Raw genomic sequence first — 18,027 nt, 5'->3', positions numbered from 1 at the left:
AAACGCCGTGGTGGACACCAACACAAGTCTGCAGAAAAAGGAAGATTTGAACCCACCCAGTAATTGCATTGAGAGACCCATGTGAGGGACTAGGGAGGCAACACATGGGATCTTGTCTCATTTGTTTTTATAAGTGAAATGAGTTGAGATTAAAATTAAAAATTAAATAAAATATTATTAAAATATATATTTTTTAATATTATTTTTATTTTAAAATTTGAAAAAATTAAATTATTTATTTTATTTTATATAAAAATTTAAAAAAATTATAATGATTAAATGACATAAGAAGAATTATAAAAACAAAGCAAGCGTGAGCAATGCAGGAAAAGTTGGTTCGACATGCAACATGATAGAATTGGAAGACCAGGAAAGACCAAGTGTCAAAAGCAATTGAAGTCGTTTGGTGTGTAAGCTTTTGCTACTTCATGCAACCTCCACATGGGGGAGAAGTTTGATTCTTGCTGCGGCTGTATTAAAAGGGTCCCCCATTGTACTATTTTGGTACACGTTGTGTAAAGTGTAGAGTTTCTAATAGTTACATCAAACTTGTGTGTGTTGGGGGCTTGGCTTGTTGCGTATAGTTCTAATTAATGGATTTTATAGTATGATATGTTCCACCGGCATGTGGCTTTTTAAACAGTTTAGAGACAAATGTGAAATGACATTAGAATCATAATAGCATGGCAGTAGTTGGCTTTACCTATAGTCATAAAGCACTGTGGAGGGTCGACCTCAGCTGACTCTCTCTCTCTCTCTCTCTCGCACCCTCGTACACACGTACTTTGAACATATAAATAGGAAAATACTATTCCCACATAAGATTTCGGCAAAATGTTTTTTAACTTAATGATTAAGTAAATGTTTTTAAATGAATATGTGATTTTTTTTTTTTTTTAAAAAAAATATCTAAATAGTTTAAAAAATAGTGAAAGAAAAAGTTAAAAAAAAAAAGAAAATGTTTATGAGTGTTCGGTAGAGAAAATTCTCTGTGGATGTAGCAACGTCCATATAAATATGGGGGCTCATCCAAAAGCATAACTGATAACTCGGGTAGGTTTGGGACCTTAGATGAGACACAAAATTATCATTTGATCTCGTCTCATTTCATCTTATTTACAGACATAATTCAAATATAAAATTTTCAAACTAATTATTACAATTTTTTCAAACTTTCAAATAAAAAATAAAAAACAATTTCAACATTTTCAAATCTCTAAACAAAAATAATATTATAAAATTATAGTATTACAATATTTTAATTTTATAATATTTTTTATTCAATTTTTTCTCTTCTATCCCAAAACTTACAAAATACTCAACTCAAACTCTCTCACTACTATTCACAAACAATCTTACTATTTACTATCTCACTCCCCAAACATACACTAAGTGGATATAGTCATGGCACATAGGGCTGTAAACGAGCCGAGCTCGAGCGAGCCTGGGGTGTGCGAGCTCGGCTCGTTTACTACTCAAGTCGAGCTCGAGCTCGGCTCGTTTATCAGTCGAGCACATTATAGCGTCTGAGCTCGGCTCGTGTAGAAGGGAAGTAAGTTCGAGCTCGGCTCGAGCTCGATTCTGTTAACGAGCCGAGCCCGAGCTCGGCTCGTTTATGACAAAAATTTAAAAATTAAAATGTTTAATATAAAATTAAAATAAATGCTCATAATTTATATATTTTGTCCAACATTATAATTTATTACTCATAATATAATATTATATTTATATTAATTAGTGTAATATAGTAGTGCTATTATACTAATTCCATATAAAACTAAATTAATATGTAAGTTGTAACACATGTTATATACTAATACTATAACATATTATATTTATATTAATTAGTATAACACGTCATATAAGTATATAACATATTATATTTATATTAATTAGTATAACACGTCATATAAGTATATAACATTATCTAACTTTATCTTTTATCAAACATTATAATCTATTATTCATAATATAATATTATAGATCTATTATATACTAATACTATAATACTATTATACTAATATGATAAGGAGATGGTGTAATTTGTAAATTTATAATGTTATATATTATGTAAGACTATACTACTAATAAATTAATAATAGTATATATTTATTAATACACCACTAATACTGATACACTACCATATGTATATACTAATACACCACTAATATTGATACACCACCATATGTATATACTAATACTAATATGACATGTTAAGATTATACATCATCATACATAGTAACATATACTAATATCTTATAGACTTATACTAATACACCACCATCTTTCTTTCATATATTAATATTAGTATATTAGCATATTAGTATATCATACACGTAACACTACCATACATTAGCAATAGTATATCAATGTATCATCTTTCTAACACCACTAATATATTAACATACATTTACTATTACTAATATCAATATACCATCTTTCTAACATTCATATACTAATATGAATATATATATATATATAATATGGACCATATGGTGTAATTTGTAAATTTATAATGTTATATATTTATTGGACTCATGTATTCATTATATCTTCTAGTTCTATAAAACTAGAAGTTAATATTATAAATTTATATATTGTATATGTAGTGGACTATAAATCTATAAAACTAAGTCTATATACATATTTATGTATATTATAAATTATATATATCTAACTTTTGGCTATTATATATATATATAAATATTGTATTATATATATACAAATATATACGAGTCGAGCTCACGAGTCAAGTCGAGCTTCAAACGAGTTTGTTCACGAACATTAATCGAGCCGGTCGAGCTTTATACAAGTTTGTATCGTTTAATAATCGAGCCTAATTCTATGTTTACGAACGGCCCATTTAATATTCGATCCGAGTCGATTTCGAGTTTAATCGAGTCGAATTCGAGCTGCCTGTCGAGTAGCTTGTTTATTTTACAGCCCTAATGGCACATGTGACATGCAAGAGTGAGTAGGAAACACAGGCATTTTTTCTTCTTTAGAAAATAGTGCCTATGTATGGATGGATGCTTTGTCTTGAAGCTATGTGGTCAAAATAACAATCAGTATTCCAGTGCATGCATACGGGTATTTAAGTCCAACTACTCACTCAACACTTTCGCTGTCTTGATCTATTTGTTTCTATTTCAAACTTGGATTTTCTATTCTAAGTTTTCTTCTAAAGATCACGCAGCAGCAATTGGTTTTGATGCTCCAAGTGCAAATAGCAACTGGTACCTTTGAGGAATATTTTTCTGTTTCATGGTAATCCTAACTCTATATTTGCTCAAATCATAAATGCAAATGGGTGAAAAAGATGCTAGAAACTTTGAAAAAGAAAAAAGAACAAAAACAATTATTGAGCTGGACAAGTTGAAGGGAAAGGAAAAAAACCATGGTTTGAATGAGATCTGCTGCCTGTTGATTGAGCAACTTTCTCCTTCTCAACCAGTCACCATTTTCTAACCACACGATTGGAGCGTTATTTTCTCCTTTTCTGATGAAGAAATCAATTTACAGAGTACTCAATTCAAAATATTATTCAAGACATCTTCAGCAGTTACATGTAATATTACTGATCAAAAAGCAATTACAAGCAATATTGATAACACTTCAAACTTTTTTCCAGGTTTAGCACAAAATGTCCGACACTGTGTACGGTTCCATCCCTGGGTCAAGTTTTCATATATGTTGAAGAAGGCTAGAAGGAATGTAAAACCATATAATCAAGAAGTTTAAAACATACTCCACACTAGATAACATAAGTCGAGAAAAATGCAGAAAATGAAAAAAGAAATAAGCAACCTCTTCAGGTGATTAATTTAACCAATAATTCTAACAAAAAATAAAATAAAATCCAAACTGTATCCTTTACGAATCATAAGAAAGAGTTTATTTTAAAAGCATAAAAAAATCAAATCTAATGAGCATGTCGATTAATGCATTTTAAATAATGGACATAATATTTACCTAAGTTGATATGAAATATGCAAAATATACTTCGTAATAAATAAATATAGCAATCTCCATTACGAAGGGACATATCTTGCACTCTAATAGAGTGTTTTCTGTCAAGAGACAGCTCAAGCACAAGATTATCGTCATTCTAAGAGTAATGGACAGTTAACTCCCACTTAAAGAAGATCTATAATACAGTGTACCTGATCCCTCTAGCATGATATTTTAAGGCTAACATGAAAGATTCAAATGCATACCCATATCCATACAATCTTTATCAATTACCATGCTTCAACTTAAATAATTCCCATATGTCCACAAATAGGTAGAATATTTATAAAAGGAATGCGAAACCCCTCCATTCATAATGATGAAAGTTTAGCCTTCTGTTTGACCAAGCAATTGCCTTTTCAGACAATGATATAACAAAAAATCCACTTGCAAGGCAAAACTAAATGAAACAATGGTATCACTGGTTAATTCTGAGAGCTCACTTTCATGATCTAGATTATAGGACTATATGAAGAAAGGCATTCCCCACTCTCTAAAAGAGAATCCTTTCTACACAACCAAAGTCTTCAATTTATGCAGATCTATCATTTCCTGTAATCGAACATCTTCAAACTAGGTATGAACCTCAACTTTTGATTGGAATATCGAACTGCTTAGGGACATCCATTTTAATTTTTAAGCAGAAAATCCGAATCTATTTCACAGATTTCTGACATCAACCAAACTGTGGGCAGGTGCTTTTCTTAATCCTATCTCATTCATCATGCCTCTCACATTCTCAGCATCTTTCCACCTGCCCAGTGCGGCATAAATTTTTGCCATCAATACATAATTTCCTGTGTTTTCTGGCTCAAGCTCAAAAAGCCACTTTGCGGCCACCTCCCCTAGTTCAACATTCTCATGTATCACGCAAGCACCAAGCAGTGCTCCCCAAACAGCATGGTTAGGCTTAAATGGCATTGTTCTAATTAGATCATAAGCTTCATTCAGTCGACCAGCACGACCAAGAAGATCAATAATGCATGTGTAGTGATCAGGACAAGGACTCATTTGGTGATTTTCAAGCATGAACTTGAACAAATGCAAACCCTTATCCACCAGACCTCCATGGCTGCATGCATGCAATACAGAAGTGAAAGTGACTTCGTTGGGTTTCACCCCAGATTGAACCATCTGATAGAAAAGTGATACAGCAATCTCACCATGACCATGAACTCCATAACCAGCTATTATCACACTCCACAGGACGATGTCCCTTCTCTTTTCAGGAACTCCCCTAAAAATTTGGTGAGCAGATTCTAAGCTTCCACATTTTGAGTATATGTCAATCATACCAGTAGCAACTTCGATGCTTGCAAGAAACCCAGATCTTACCAGGTAACAGTGTATATTCGATGCTTGCTGCAAATCTGCAAGAATAGCGTATGCTGGAAGGAGACTATTCAAGGTTGCTTCGTTAGGTTGTACTGCTTCCATTAGCATTTGTTTGAAAATTTTCATTGCTTCTATTGCAAGTCCATTATGAATACATCCAGAAAGAAGAGCATTCCAAGGGACTGTTCGTTTTTTCGTAGTTTTACCAAACACTCGAAAGATGAGGTCAACTTTTTTGCATTTTGCATACATGTCAATCAATGCAGTCTCCACAATAACATCCGACTCAATCTTTTGCCTTATTGCCCACCCGTGCAAGCACCTACCGTACTCAATGGAACACAAACTGCCACATGCTGAAAGAAGAGAAGCTATACTTACTGAATTGGGTCTTACCCCGTCAGACTGCATGAGCCGACAAAGGGCCAAAGCGCTCCTTGCATCGACATTCAAAATATACCCATTAATCATGGTTGTCCACGTGACCACGTCCCTCTCACCCATGTTATCAAAAACTAACCTTGCTTCATCCATGCTACCGCACTTTGCATACATATCTACCAGGGCATTCTTCACTGCAATATTCTTCCCCAAACCTTTCTCTTCGAGTAATGTATTAATCCTTCTTCCCAATACCAAATCCCTAAAGTAAGCACAAGCTGGCAACACTGAGACCATGGTGGCACAATCAGGCTCTACTCCCACATCCATCATCCAATTAAAAATCATCGTAGCTTCCTTTGGACACCCATTTCTAAAATACCCATTAATCATGGTATTCCAAGACACAACACTCCACTCCCGCATCGTATCGAAAACCTGTCTCGCTGCCTCCTTCTCCCCACAGTTCATATACATCGCCAACAAAGAATTCTGCACAAACGTGTCAGAATCAAAGCCAACCACCAGTGTTCGCCCGTGAACTACAACACCTACATTAAGCAACGACAAGTCTCCGCACGCCTTAATAACAAATGGGTACGTAAAGTTATCGGGCCGGCCCTGCCCCGAAGCGAGCAATTGAACAAATACATTAAGTGCGTCATAGGGTAGACCGTTTTGTATGTACATTCTTATCACGACGTTATACAAAAATAAACTCCGGTCGGAAACTTCATCAAACAGTTTACGAGCAAATCGAACATCCCCACATAAAGCATACGCTGCGGCGACGGCTGAGCGAATCTCGGTGGATTTCGAGGAGGAGAGGAGGCCCGAGATGATGGTATGGGCATGGAGTTGTTTAATTTTCGTGAGGGAACGAGTGGCTGCAAAGTTTCGGAACAGTGATTGGCACTGGGCAGCGGTCGTGGCGAGAAGGTGTTTGGTTTTTGAGAGAGCATGAGAGGCGCCATTCATCAATTTCACACCTTTCGCCCAGCAATGCTAAAGCTGGGCCATTTGAAAAGTTATTATAGATTAATTCCTAAAGGTTTTTACTATGAGAAGTTAGTAAAAACCCTCTTTTAGAGTTATTTTTATGAAAATAATAGAGTTATTATTGTATAACAAATTGTTTACAATTATCTAATAAAATAATTTTTTTTTTAATTTAATAGATTTAATTTTAATAAAAATATTATTATATTTAAAATTATCTATAAATTATAAATAAGATGTAAGCCTATTACTTTTATTCGACAAACAGTTTAAATTAAAATGTGCAGGTTGGAAAATATTATATAATATATTTTTATTGTGTTTTATATTAATCTAATATTTGATAAAAATGATATAATTTGATTTGTAGGATTAAAATTTAAAATATATATTTTAAATTAAATATGAAAAATATATAATATAAAGATTTTTAAATAAATTACTTGCAAGGTATCATTCATGCTCCATAAAAGAAAAAAATGACGAAGAAAAGGACGTCTCGAAAATTTGCAGGACCAAAATCCGACCCCATAGATTGCATTTTATGTCACAATCTTCACAGCATCTCTCTTTTCAATCAAATCAGCTTTGGATATCATATTCGGGGGGAAGGGAATACATAATCCTCATTTTGTCCGAAATTATGGTCTCCAATGTCATAATTACCGTCACTTCTCAACATGATTCTTGCCTTTCTTTCCCAATCACTGGTCTGGAATCTGGACCAGTGAACTTCCATGATCGAAGTGTGCCTCCTCATCATCCTCATTGTCCCAAGGAAAACCCTTAACTTCTTCTAGTTCCCTGCAAGGGTTTTTCACAGGCTCTCCCTGATCCAAGCAAGTACTATCCCGAATGTACACATTCCTATTCTCTGCAAAGCTCACACTTTTCTTCACCCTGGGTTGAATCCCGTTCCTTTCCACCAAAAACCCACTTCTAATCTGCCCATTCTTTCCACCAATGACGACTCTAGGAAAGTTTTCCTCATCATCATCGCTGGCTTGCTTGAACCCCTCAAACTCCACGTCTTCCTCGTCATTTTGAAAAACCCTAGACAGCCCACTAATCTTCTCTACTCTGGCCCTCAGCTTATCTATCATTTCCGTATGCCCGCCCAAACTTTTGATCCTGGTGCCCAAAACGCTAGATTTGTTACCATTTGGATGGCCAAAACTCACATTCTTAGTAGTTTTGGAGAAAAGCCCATGGCTTTTCGCAGCAACCCCATCTATGAACTTCAAGAACCGCACCAAATCTCTAGTAGTCGACCTCTTCCCAGCCCTAATCAGAGGATTCCCACCCTGCAAGCAAAATTTACGTACTTACAAATCCGATTTACAAAAGACGGAGAACGAGAGGGAATTTTGAAAAAAAAAACAAAAACCCAAGAATGATTAACCTGAATAGAGTCAAGCTTGAGAAGCAAATCCATGATCTTCTGAGAAAGAGCATCAAAATCGAAATGTGTCTCACAGGAAAGCGAGGATTTGATAGAGTTGAAAGTGGACTTGATGACAGCGAGGTCTTTGAGCTGTCTAAGAGCACTTGATCTGCGAACAAGGAAAGCACGGAAACGGGTTTGTATAACACGAGCAGCTAAGTCTCTAAGAGAGTAAGGGGTAGAAGAATACGGAGACGGAGAAGAAGTGGAAAAATAGTGGAGAGAGGATTCTAGGACATGAATGCGGCGAAACAGAGAGGAAAGCAGAGAGTGGGACTCGGGGATTTCTTCGAAGCGTGCGTCTTGAGATCTTCGGTGCCGACGATTGTATTGGTTTTGGGGACGGGGATTGGGGGTGTTAAGTTTTGTATATTGAGAATATGGATCGTGATAATGGTGTTGCTGATGGTTTGGGAGGACAGATTGAATAACATGAGCAGCAAGAGCTAGGAGAAGTGGGTCTGGCAATGGTGGGGAAAGATGGAGTGTGCTGCAGCAGCGGCAACAGGTGGTGGTGGTGGTTGGGGGAGGGTGGCTTTGGTGGTGGTGGTGACAGGCCATGCTGAGCAGCTACACAGTCGCAGACTTTCCTTTTTTTCTGGTTGAAGAGGGAAGTAGTGGTGTTTGGAGGGTCTTGGGGGTGTGTATACCAACATTGAATCCCAAAAGTGGAATATAATTTAATAATTAATTACAGCTAAGGAAAAAAAAAGCGAAGGAATAAAATCATTTGGACGAGTACTCCAATAAAAGTTCTTGTTTTATTTTTCTTATTTTTTAATGATTGCTTTTCATGTTTCGCCTGTGTGTACTGTAAATATGTTTCATCTCTTCTTATATTATTTTATTTTATTTTTTTATTTTTTTATATAAAATATAATAAATTATTTAATTTTTTTAATTTTTAAAATAATAATAATAATTTAATAATATTTTATTTAACTTTTAATTTTTATCTCAACTTATCTCATCTCAACTCATTGTTCAAACCAACCTTAGATTCATAGAATTTGTCAATTGCATTTTTTTTTTTTTTTTTTGTATTCATGCTTAGTCAACTATCGTGTGGATAATCTTCACTATGATATTTAGGGGTGTAACCAATTCGGTTCAGTTTAATTTTAGACAAAATTTAAGATCGAATCGATATGTACTAGTTTTATATTTTTCAAAATCTATTATACACAAGTTATCCTCTTAAACAGATACCTCGGATTTTTTTATTTAAATAATTTATAAATTTTTCATAAAAAAAACTATGTTTATAAAAAAAAAAGCTTTAAAAAATCTATTAAAATTTACAAAAATTTGTTTTATAAAAATATATGCTATGTAAAAAGAATTCGGCTATAAATATCTACTTTATAAAAAAATCTGTTTTATAAAAAAAATATACCATGTAAAAAGAATTATGCTATAAAAAAACTGCTATAAAACAAAATATTATACAAAAAATCTACAATAAAAAAGATTATTTATTATGTTAGTTGCTAATTTGTTACTAATTTAGAGTATGTCAATGTACTAATACTATATGTTATATATTGTGGAATATATATTATGTATTATATAATAACACATTGATGCTAAATTATTATTAATACTATATATTATACTAATAGTGATATTAATACTAACATATTAAGTTGACTATACTATTATACATATATTATGCTATAACTCTTATAATATATTAATATATACTAATACTATATATTATATTATTATAGTGTTACTACTACATATAGTATATATATATATATATATATATATATATTATAATGATATAGTGATACTAATATTATATGTTATACAATATGGAATATATATTATATATTATATATTATATAATGATTATAATGTGTATTATTATATATAATTATAATTTATATTATTATATATTATATAATATAAAAACTGACTTGATCTGGTTTTCCGATTAAAATTTATACCCCTAACTAGATATCACTTGAATTCCTTTTTTGAGTAAGAAATTTTATTAACTTCAATTGACATAGTTGTATGGAATGTATTTGCAGATATGTTTGGATGTAAATGTGAGATGAGATATTTTAACTTTTTGGAGAAGGGAAATGTGGTGGGTCCCACCCCAATGGATGAAAAGTTTTTTGTAATTATGGATTTATATTTTTAATATATAAATTAATTTCAAAAAATTAGAAAAAAAAAATTGAAAATTACTTTATCAATTCGAAAATTTTGAAAAAATAATGGAGAATATAATGGAAATGACACTGTTAATTAGAAAATCTGTTTTATTTATATTTGAATGTATAAAATAATTTTGAAAATACAGAAAAATAATTTATAAATTACAATATCAATTCGGAAAATTTGTTTGGTTTATATAATAATGTATAAATGGATTTGGTTCATAAAGGAAAATAAAACGGAAATTGAAAATACTCTAATATACGAAAATTTCTTCTTATTTATATTATAATGTATAAAATAATTCTAAAAATAAATTTAATAGATTTTTAATTTCAAAAAAATGAGACCAAACATTACTAATGCATTTTCTTTTATATATATGGAAACATACATCTATAGTTCGAACTGTCATAAAATATAAAATACCAAAATATTTTTAATTTTATTTTTTTGTAATATCAACAAGCGTTGCATATTTTTTCCCGAGAACTATGCAAAGCAATTTCTTAATGGCTTGAGGTTAAATACACAATTACAATTTTTGACATGTCCTTCCAAATTTTTTAACTTCATTTTTCCCGAAACTCGTAATATTTTTAGAAATTTTAATAATTCAGCATATATATCATTTACGAGAAAATTAATAATACATGCGGCCACATATGAAACACAACAAGTTGATTATTCTTGACAAAATGAAAAATTATTATTCTCAATTACACGTTCATTGTCTAGTCCTATGTGTCCACATTGATAACGCAATCACATCCCTCATTGCAGTCATAGCTTGGGTTGATTCACTAGACATGTCTACCACATGAGAGGATTCACCCGCATCATCATCCGCGACCATATTTTCCATTGAAGCCCAATGATCCAATACATCATGAATTAACTCGTCATTGAGCGTCATCGTTTTAATCATATTGTGTAGTGTACAACATGCAGTAACAATCATGCCTTGTCTGACTAGGCGATATCGAGGCATGACATCCAAAATTTGAAATCGATTTTTCAATAAAATGAATGTGCGTTCAATAACATATCGTAAGGATGAATGACAATAATTGAAATAATATTTATATCTTCGAAATTGGCTCACACTATAACAATCAACCGGTGATATCTTTCTCTTGGATAGAGAGGCATAAACATTTCTATTCAGGGAAAATCTGCATCGACAAGAAAATAATAACCTAAACACATTTATAAATCAACAAATTTAGTTATTTGCCAAATAAATAATTTGACGCAAAATTCAAAAGACAATGTTTTCCATTTATTATTTATATAAAATTTATTTGGGGTGGCCATGGAATTGATTCTGACTTCGACTCAATACATTTATGAAAACGTGTGTATCATGAGCTGTTCCCTCCCACCCAGTATACACATACATGAACTTCATATCGAAGTCATATAAGCACGATAAATTTTGTGCAATTCGGTTATAACGATTTCTATATGCATTATTTAGACGAGCAGGTGCAACAACTGAAATCATGGTGCAGTCTATCACACCAAGACATTTCTACAAAACCATTATCATATAACATAGCTCAATTATAACAATTATAATTATAAGATGAAACCAAAAAACTGGAATGATAGAGTTCAAATCTCGAAAAGGCATTACCTCAAACCATGGATATTTGTGGGGATTTCCCGCAATGTAAGGATAGACCCCAATTGTATGTGTTGGCCTAATCACAGTCCTCCCTAACTCATGCAGCACCCGTATAACCGTTCTTACGTGGCGGTTAATAGTTTTACTTGAATGTTGGAAGCGATCTCCAACGATACGTTAACCTTGTGCATGGCTAACAAGAGACCCTTTCTGTAGGGTCCATAATCATTGATTGTCGTAACACGTCGCATACATAACGGGATGCGGGCACCTCCATGCGAAAACATTTCGAGGCAATTCCTAGGGTGTCCATTCAAAACTTCTTGAATATATTGATCCCCTTTGAGACCTATATTGCATTGGGGCATTCAAAGCCGACCTCCAGAATTTTTGCATGTCATCCACATCATAAAACTAGGTTCGTCTCCTATAGTGCTGATTCATCTCCACTGGAATTATATATCCTCATTCTCTCATTTGTACTTAACGGCGCCGTTTGATGTTTGGCAGACTTGGTGTGTTTTAAACTTGTAATTTTTTTTTATCTTTTTGGCATATAAATTAATTAAAAAAGTTATTTAAATTAGTAAAATTAATTAAACTATTTAATGGTGATTATTCTTTTAACTCATTGAAAAAATAATTAATGATAACATTATATATTATACTCTAATAGTGATACTAATAATATAATTATATATGTTATATATTATGGAATATATATTATATAATAAGACATTGATACTAAATTATTGACCATACTATACTAAATTACTCATAGTAAATTAGTAATATATGCTGGTAGAGTCATAGTGAATCAGTGATATAGTCATTAGTCATTACTCATTACTCATTATTAATACTCATTAGTCATAGTATTAGTGGTATTGATACTATATAGTATATATAGACTTGTAGACTTGAAGTTACTAGTTATAATAACTTATAGACTTACATTGATTTAGTTATAAATTTAGTTTAGTTATAATTATATTGATGATGTTAATTGTTACTTTATTACTAACTTAGAGTATGTCAATGTATTATAATTTATGATAGTTCTAACTTATAAATTAGTTAATGGTGAATTAGTGATAGGTGAGTTAATTGATATTCATGTCATACATGAATCATGAAGTTAATTATAATTTACATTAGTTACTTTTAATTGCTTTATATTTACTTACAATTTAGATATATTAAAAAGTGTTATTTAATAACGTAGAATCTAGATAGATGTAGTCTTGTAGTTGTAGATGTTTAGTAATTAGTTAGTGGTGAATTGATGATAGGTTAATTGGACCATGGGGTAAGTTAGATGAAAATTACATAATTTATTATATAATTATTATATAAAAATATATATATATAAAATTTAAATTTTTTTCGGTCAGTCCGGTCCGAAAACCCCTAAACCCGGGACCGAACCAAAGACCGAAAATCCCATTTTGTGAGGACCAAAACTGATAATGCCTATTTTCGGTCCGGTCGGTTTTCTCGATCCGGACCGGCCGACTTACAGCCCTAGTTTTTTCCATTGGGATCCATTATCACAATTCCTTTTTGTTTTAGTTATGGAGGCTTTGAGTCGCACGGTAGAGGTTGTCGTTAGGGGGGTTTTATTACGGGTTTTTCGGTGGGCAACAATAGTAATGATGTCAGCTCCATTTCTCACTTATTATTTACGGATGACACGCTTATCTTCTGTGATGTTGCTAGTGACCATATTCAAGCTCTAAGGGCAGTCTTATTGTATTTTGAAGCTGTTTCAGGACTTAAGGTGAACTTGGAGAAGTCAGAGTTGGTACTGGTGGGGGTTGTGAGTAATATTGCTTCTCTAGCTGAGTTGTTGGGTTGTAAAATTGTTTTAACTTCCTATGAAGTATCTTGGACTTCCATTGGGGGCGTCATTTAAAGTAAAGAGCATTTGGATTGGGTGGTAGAGAAGATTGAGAAAAGACCATCGGGGTGAAAACAACTATATTTATTAAAATGGGGAAGATTATCACTTATTAAAAGTATCATTTCCAATCTTCCTACTTACTATATTTCCCTCTTGTGGGGGGGCATGGGGGAGGAAACCAAATTCCACCTTGTAAGTTGGCAAATGGTGTGTTGTCTGATTGCGAACGGGGGATTAGGGGTATGAAATTTGAGCATTTTCAACAAGTCCCTTCTTAGTAAGTGGTTGTGGTGGTATCAAATGGAAGGGAACTCATTGTGAAGAGAGGTAATCGAACACAAGTATGGTAGTGAGTGGGGGGGGGGGGATGGTGTTCTAAGGAGGGTATGGGATCATATGGAGTGAACTTATGGAAATTTATTAGCAAGGGGTGGAACACCTTTGAAAAACATATTAGGTTCGGAGTGAGAGATGGAGCAAGACTTCGCTTTAGGCACGATGCTTGTAGTGGGAAGAGTCCTCTTTCCATTATCTTTCCAATTGCTTTTAACATGGCTAGACATCAGCAATCAGCAATTTCAGATGTACTATGTTGTACCAATGAGATGGTAACTTGGAACGTTACTTTTACTAGAAATGCTCAGGATTGGGAGCTTGATGAGATGACAACCTTTTTTAGCCACTTGTATTCAGCAAAGATAGGAGGAAATGGGGGAGACTATATGTTGTGGATTCACATGGGGAGAAACTTTTTTACTGTTAAATCTTTTTACAAGGCTTTGACAGCACTACAGCCTATCTTTTTTCCGTGGAAGAGGAAAGCACAAGTTCTGCCTAAAGTTACGTTTTTTACTTGAATAACCGCGCTTGGAAAGATATTGACGTTGATAACTTAAGGAAGTGGGGTATGGTGGTCACGGAGTGGTGCTACATGTGCAAAAGCAATGGAGAATCGATAGATAATTTGCTTTTACATTGTGAGGTGGCGGGGAAATTATGGGCTGGTATCCTTGATAGAGCAGGACTGAGTTGGGTAATGCCTAAGAGTGTGGTGGAACTACTAGCGTGCTGGAATATGAGGCATAATGGTGCACAATTGGCAGCAGTGTGACGTATGATACCTTTGTGCTTAATGTGGTGTTTATGGTCAGAAATGAATGATAGGTGCTTTACCAACAAGGAGGGTGCAGTCAGGGAAATCTGGAATTTGTTTGTATTCTCTCTTTTACAGTGGTTTTCTGCTATTGTACTGAAGGGTGAGATTGTTTATGAGTTTCTATCTTCTTTTCAGTTTATTAGAATGTAATTATATGTCTCACTTTGTATACTTCTTGTGTATTTGAGCATTGCCTAGTTTCATTCTATTCAATAAAGCTATCTATTTACTTATATAATAATAAAAAAAAGTACTCCACATTATGATCCTCTCTAACCAACCCCCCAGCGCCTTTGATCATAATCTCTTGCAAAATAGATGAGATGAATATTCCAAGGCTAGAATTCATCCAAGTAGTAGAAAATTATAAATGGATGGTGAACATTAGTATGAAGCACAAAGACTATATCCAACAACAATGTCACCCAACAATTAACATTTCAACAACGTAAATCAATCCCAATGAAGCAAAAAGACCATATCCAACAATAATGTTACCCAACAAGACCAGAGTAATATATAGCAGAGAAATCATATTTCCAAGCACCAATTCCATGTTTGCATGTTACCCAAGAAATACAATTTAAGCACCATATTTGGCCCAATCTCATAATGCATTCACACAAATCTGCTGCTAAAATTATATACAGACAACTGAAATAATAGGGGGGCCGGACACGCTTACCTAGTAGGACCGAGTTCTAGGACCCATGGTGGTCGACTTATGGGGGCGACGACGGGCAGATTTCAGGAAGAAAAGGGTGCGAGGCTTGATTCGCTTCATAAGGGTGTCTTCCGTCGGTTTGGGCATTGTGATTTTATACACTATTTTCGTTTATAACAACCAACCGAGCTCTTCCCACGAGACCCCAAATAAACTATTGCAAACCACGCAAGGCTAGTTGTGTAGGTAGAGGTTAGTGAACTTCCTCTAAAAGTTGCAGAAAATAGCCTTTGCTTTAGGGCTCGAGATTCGGTTAGGATTTGGTCAACATTAGCCTGGCAATTCTGAGGAAAATTGCAGAGATTCGCACAATAATGCGCAAGATGGGGCAGACGTTCAAATGGGTTCAAGCACAGTGCCTTCCGTCGACTCCCAAGCAAACAACGTCAATACTCGACCCCTGAGGTAGAAACGAGATCACTACTTCCAGATGAGTGTGGGTAATCAAGGGTTTGGCCATGAAGGATTGGAGAGTTTGTGGGTTTCTTGCGAGATGGAGGTCGATCTAGAGAAGGGATCACGAGGTGAAAAATGCTCAGTTGAGGGATATGAAAGCTGCGATGCCGTGGAGAGATTCGTGCTTCGATGGGGGATGACGGGGGAGTAATGTGTGGAATATGGGTAAGCAAGAGTGGAGTAACGTTGGAGGGGACAGTGCTCACTGTTTGACAGGCTGAATAGTCTTTATCAATGTACAATAGAGTAAATTTTGAAACCAAACGTTTGATCTGAGTTTTGTTTGTAAATGACCGTTTGGATATTTATTCCATCTCACTACGAAAATTGAGTTGAAAATTTTATGTCTGATCCGAGTTGCCAAACCTGTCTGGATAACAAGATATTTCCATCTCATGCTATCTTATCTTAATATCCAAATATTATAAATATAAATATTTTTTAATTTTAAATGTTTAATTTTTTCATTTAATTATTATCTAATTATTATAAATTTTTTGAACTTTAAAAAAATATAAAAAATAATTCAATTTTTTCAAATCTCAAAATAAAATTAATATTGAAAAATTATATTATAACAATATTTTTATTTTATAATATTTTTATTTAACATTTTCTCTCTCATTTCTCAAAACTCTATAAATATTTTAACTCAAATTATTTACATCTCATCTCATTTCATTGTCAAAATTACGCCTAAATTGACGTATGGAACCACAATTTTTGCTACTAATTTTGCACGCGGAGGATTTGAAAATGGCTCTCCTTTCATTATTTGATGGAATCAAGCGTTAGTGTGGAAGCTAGAGCTAATGCAAGATATGAAGCTACAGCCAGCAAGCTTTGGTAGCACCCAACTGAACGGATACGGCTTTGCAGCTGCCACCCAACAAAGAGTTTGCTGCCAAAGAAGAGGCCAAGAGGGAGCCGAAGAACGAGTGAGGTCTACTCAAGTAGCCCAAGCCTTGCCAAAAGATACATAGGAGATAGATAGATACAATAAAATCATAAACAATGAGCCCATTAAGATTACCTAGTGTTGATAAATAAGCTTCTAAGTTTTGAGATGAAATTACATAAAATATAATAAATAATTTAATTTTTTTTAAAATTTTAAAATAAAATTAATATTAAAAAATAATAATTTATTCAACTTTTATCTCATCTTAACTCAATTTACTATTTAAATCTTTCCTATTTATAATTATTTTATATTTGTTTTATAAAATAATTATAGATTAAAAAATTATAATTATATTATTACTCTCAAGACTATTACATTAATATATTTTTAAAACATAATTTCTATTTAAATAAGATGAATTAAATGCTCTAAAGTCTAAACGTGGACGGTCTATAAATTTCACACATCACATTTCCATGTCATTGAGAAAACTGTTGAAAAAGATGGGTGGCTTTACCGTCACCGCTCCCGTTTTAGTCCATTTCATTTATGATTTTTTTACTTTTTTTTATATAAAACAAAATACGCTCGTCACCATCATCAAATATAACGTCTACACGTGGACGGTGTATGTTGAGTTTAGACCAACGTACAAACGAAGCCACACCTGTTTTGGAGCCCACCGGCTCATTTGTTTTTACATATTAAATTAGATAAAATAAAATGAGTTGAATTAAATTAAAATTAAAATTAAAAAATTAAATAAAAAATTATTAAAATATATTTTTTAATATTATTTTTATCTTAAAATTTTAAAAATCAAATTATTGATTTTATTTTATATTAAAAATTAAAAAAATTATAATGATAAGATAAAATAAAATAAAATAAAATATTTTTAAAAAACAAACG

General features: G+C 33.1%; 2 protein-coding genes across 2 annotated transcripts; both read right to left on the bottom strand.

Annotated features, from left to right (window-relative positions):
• Window positions 1-4,194: 4,194 nt before the first annotated feature.
• On the bottom strand, window positions 4,195-6,725 carry LOC108987925 (pentatricopeptide repeat-containing protein At5g39350-like). The gene has a single exon (XM_018960991.2). The coding sequence runs from the start codon at window positions 6,703-6,705 to the stop codon at window positions 4,672-4,674; it is 2,034 nt and encodes a 677-aa protein (XP_018816536.1). The 5' UTR covers window positions 6,706-6,725; the 3' UTR covers window positions 4,195-4,671.
• Window positions 6,726-7,205: 480 nt separating this feature from the next.
• Window positions 7,206-8,807, bottom strand: LOC108988061 (BAG family molecular chaperone regulator 8, chloroplastic-like). The gene is made up of 2 exons (XM_018961161.2): window positions 8,129-8,807; window positions 7,206-8,030 (listed from the first exon to the last, which is right to left on the bottom strand). Exons 1-2 carry the CDS (start codon window positions 8,729-8,731, stop codon window positions 7,431-7,433), a joined length of 1,203 nt encoding a protein of 400 aa, XP_018816706.1. The 5' UTR covers window positions 8,732-8,807; the 3' UTR covers window positions 7,206-7,430.
• Window positions 8,808-18,027: the final 9,220 nt, after the last annotated feature.

This window comes from Juglans regia, chromosome 1 (genome assembly GCF_001411555.2).
Source record: "Juglans regia cultivar Chandler chromosome 1, Walnut 2.0, whole genome shotgun sequence".
Taxonomy (NCBI): domain Eukaryota; kingdom Viridiplantae; phylum Streptophyta; class Magnoliopsida; order Fagales; family Juglandaceae; genus Juglans; species Juglans regia.
This window is presented reverse-complemented; position numbering and strand designations above follow the sequence as displayed.

Bases quoted from the DNA above. Each gene is read 5' to 3' on its own strand.
- LOC108987925 (XM_018960991.2), bottom strand. From the start codon at position 6,705: ATGAATGGCGCCTCTCATGCTCTCTCAAAAACCAAACACCTTCTCGCC.
- LOC108988061 (XM_018961161.2), bottom strand. From the start codon at position 8,731: ATGGCCTGTCACCACCACCACCAAAGCCACCCTCCCCCAACCACCACC. The intron at 8,031-8,128 runs GTTAATCATTCT...TTTTGCTTGCAG, and splicing joins TCAAGCTTGACTCTATTCAG to GGTGGGAATCCTCTGATTAG.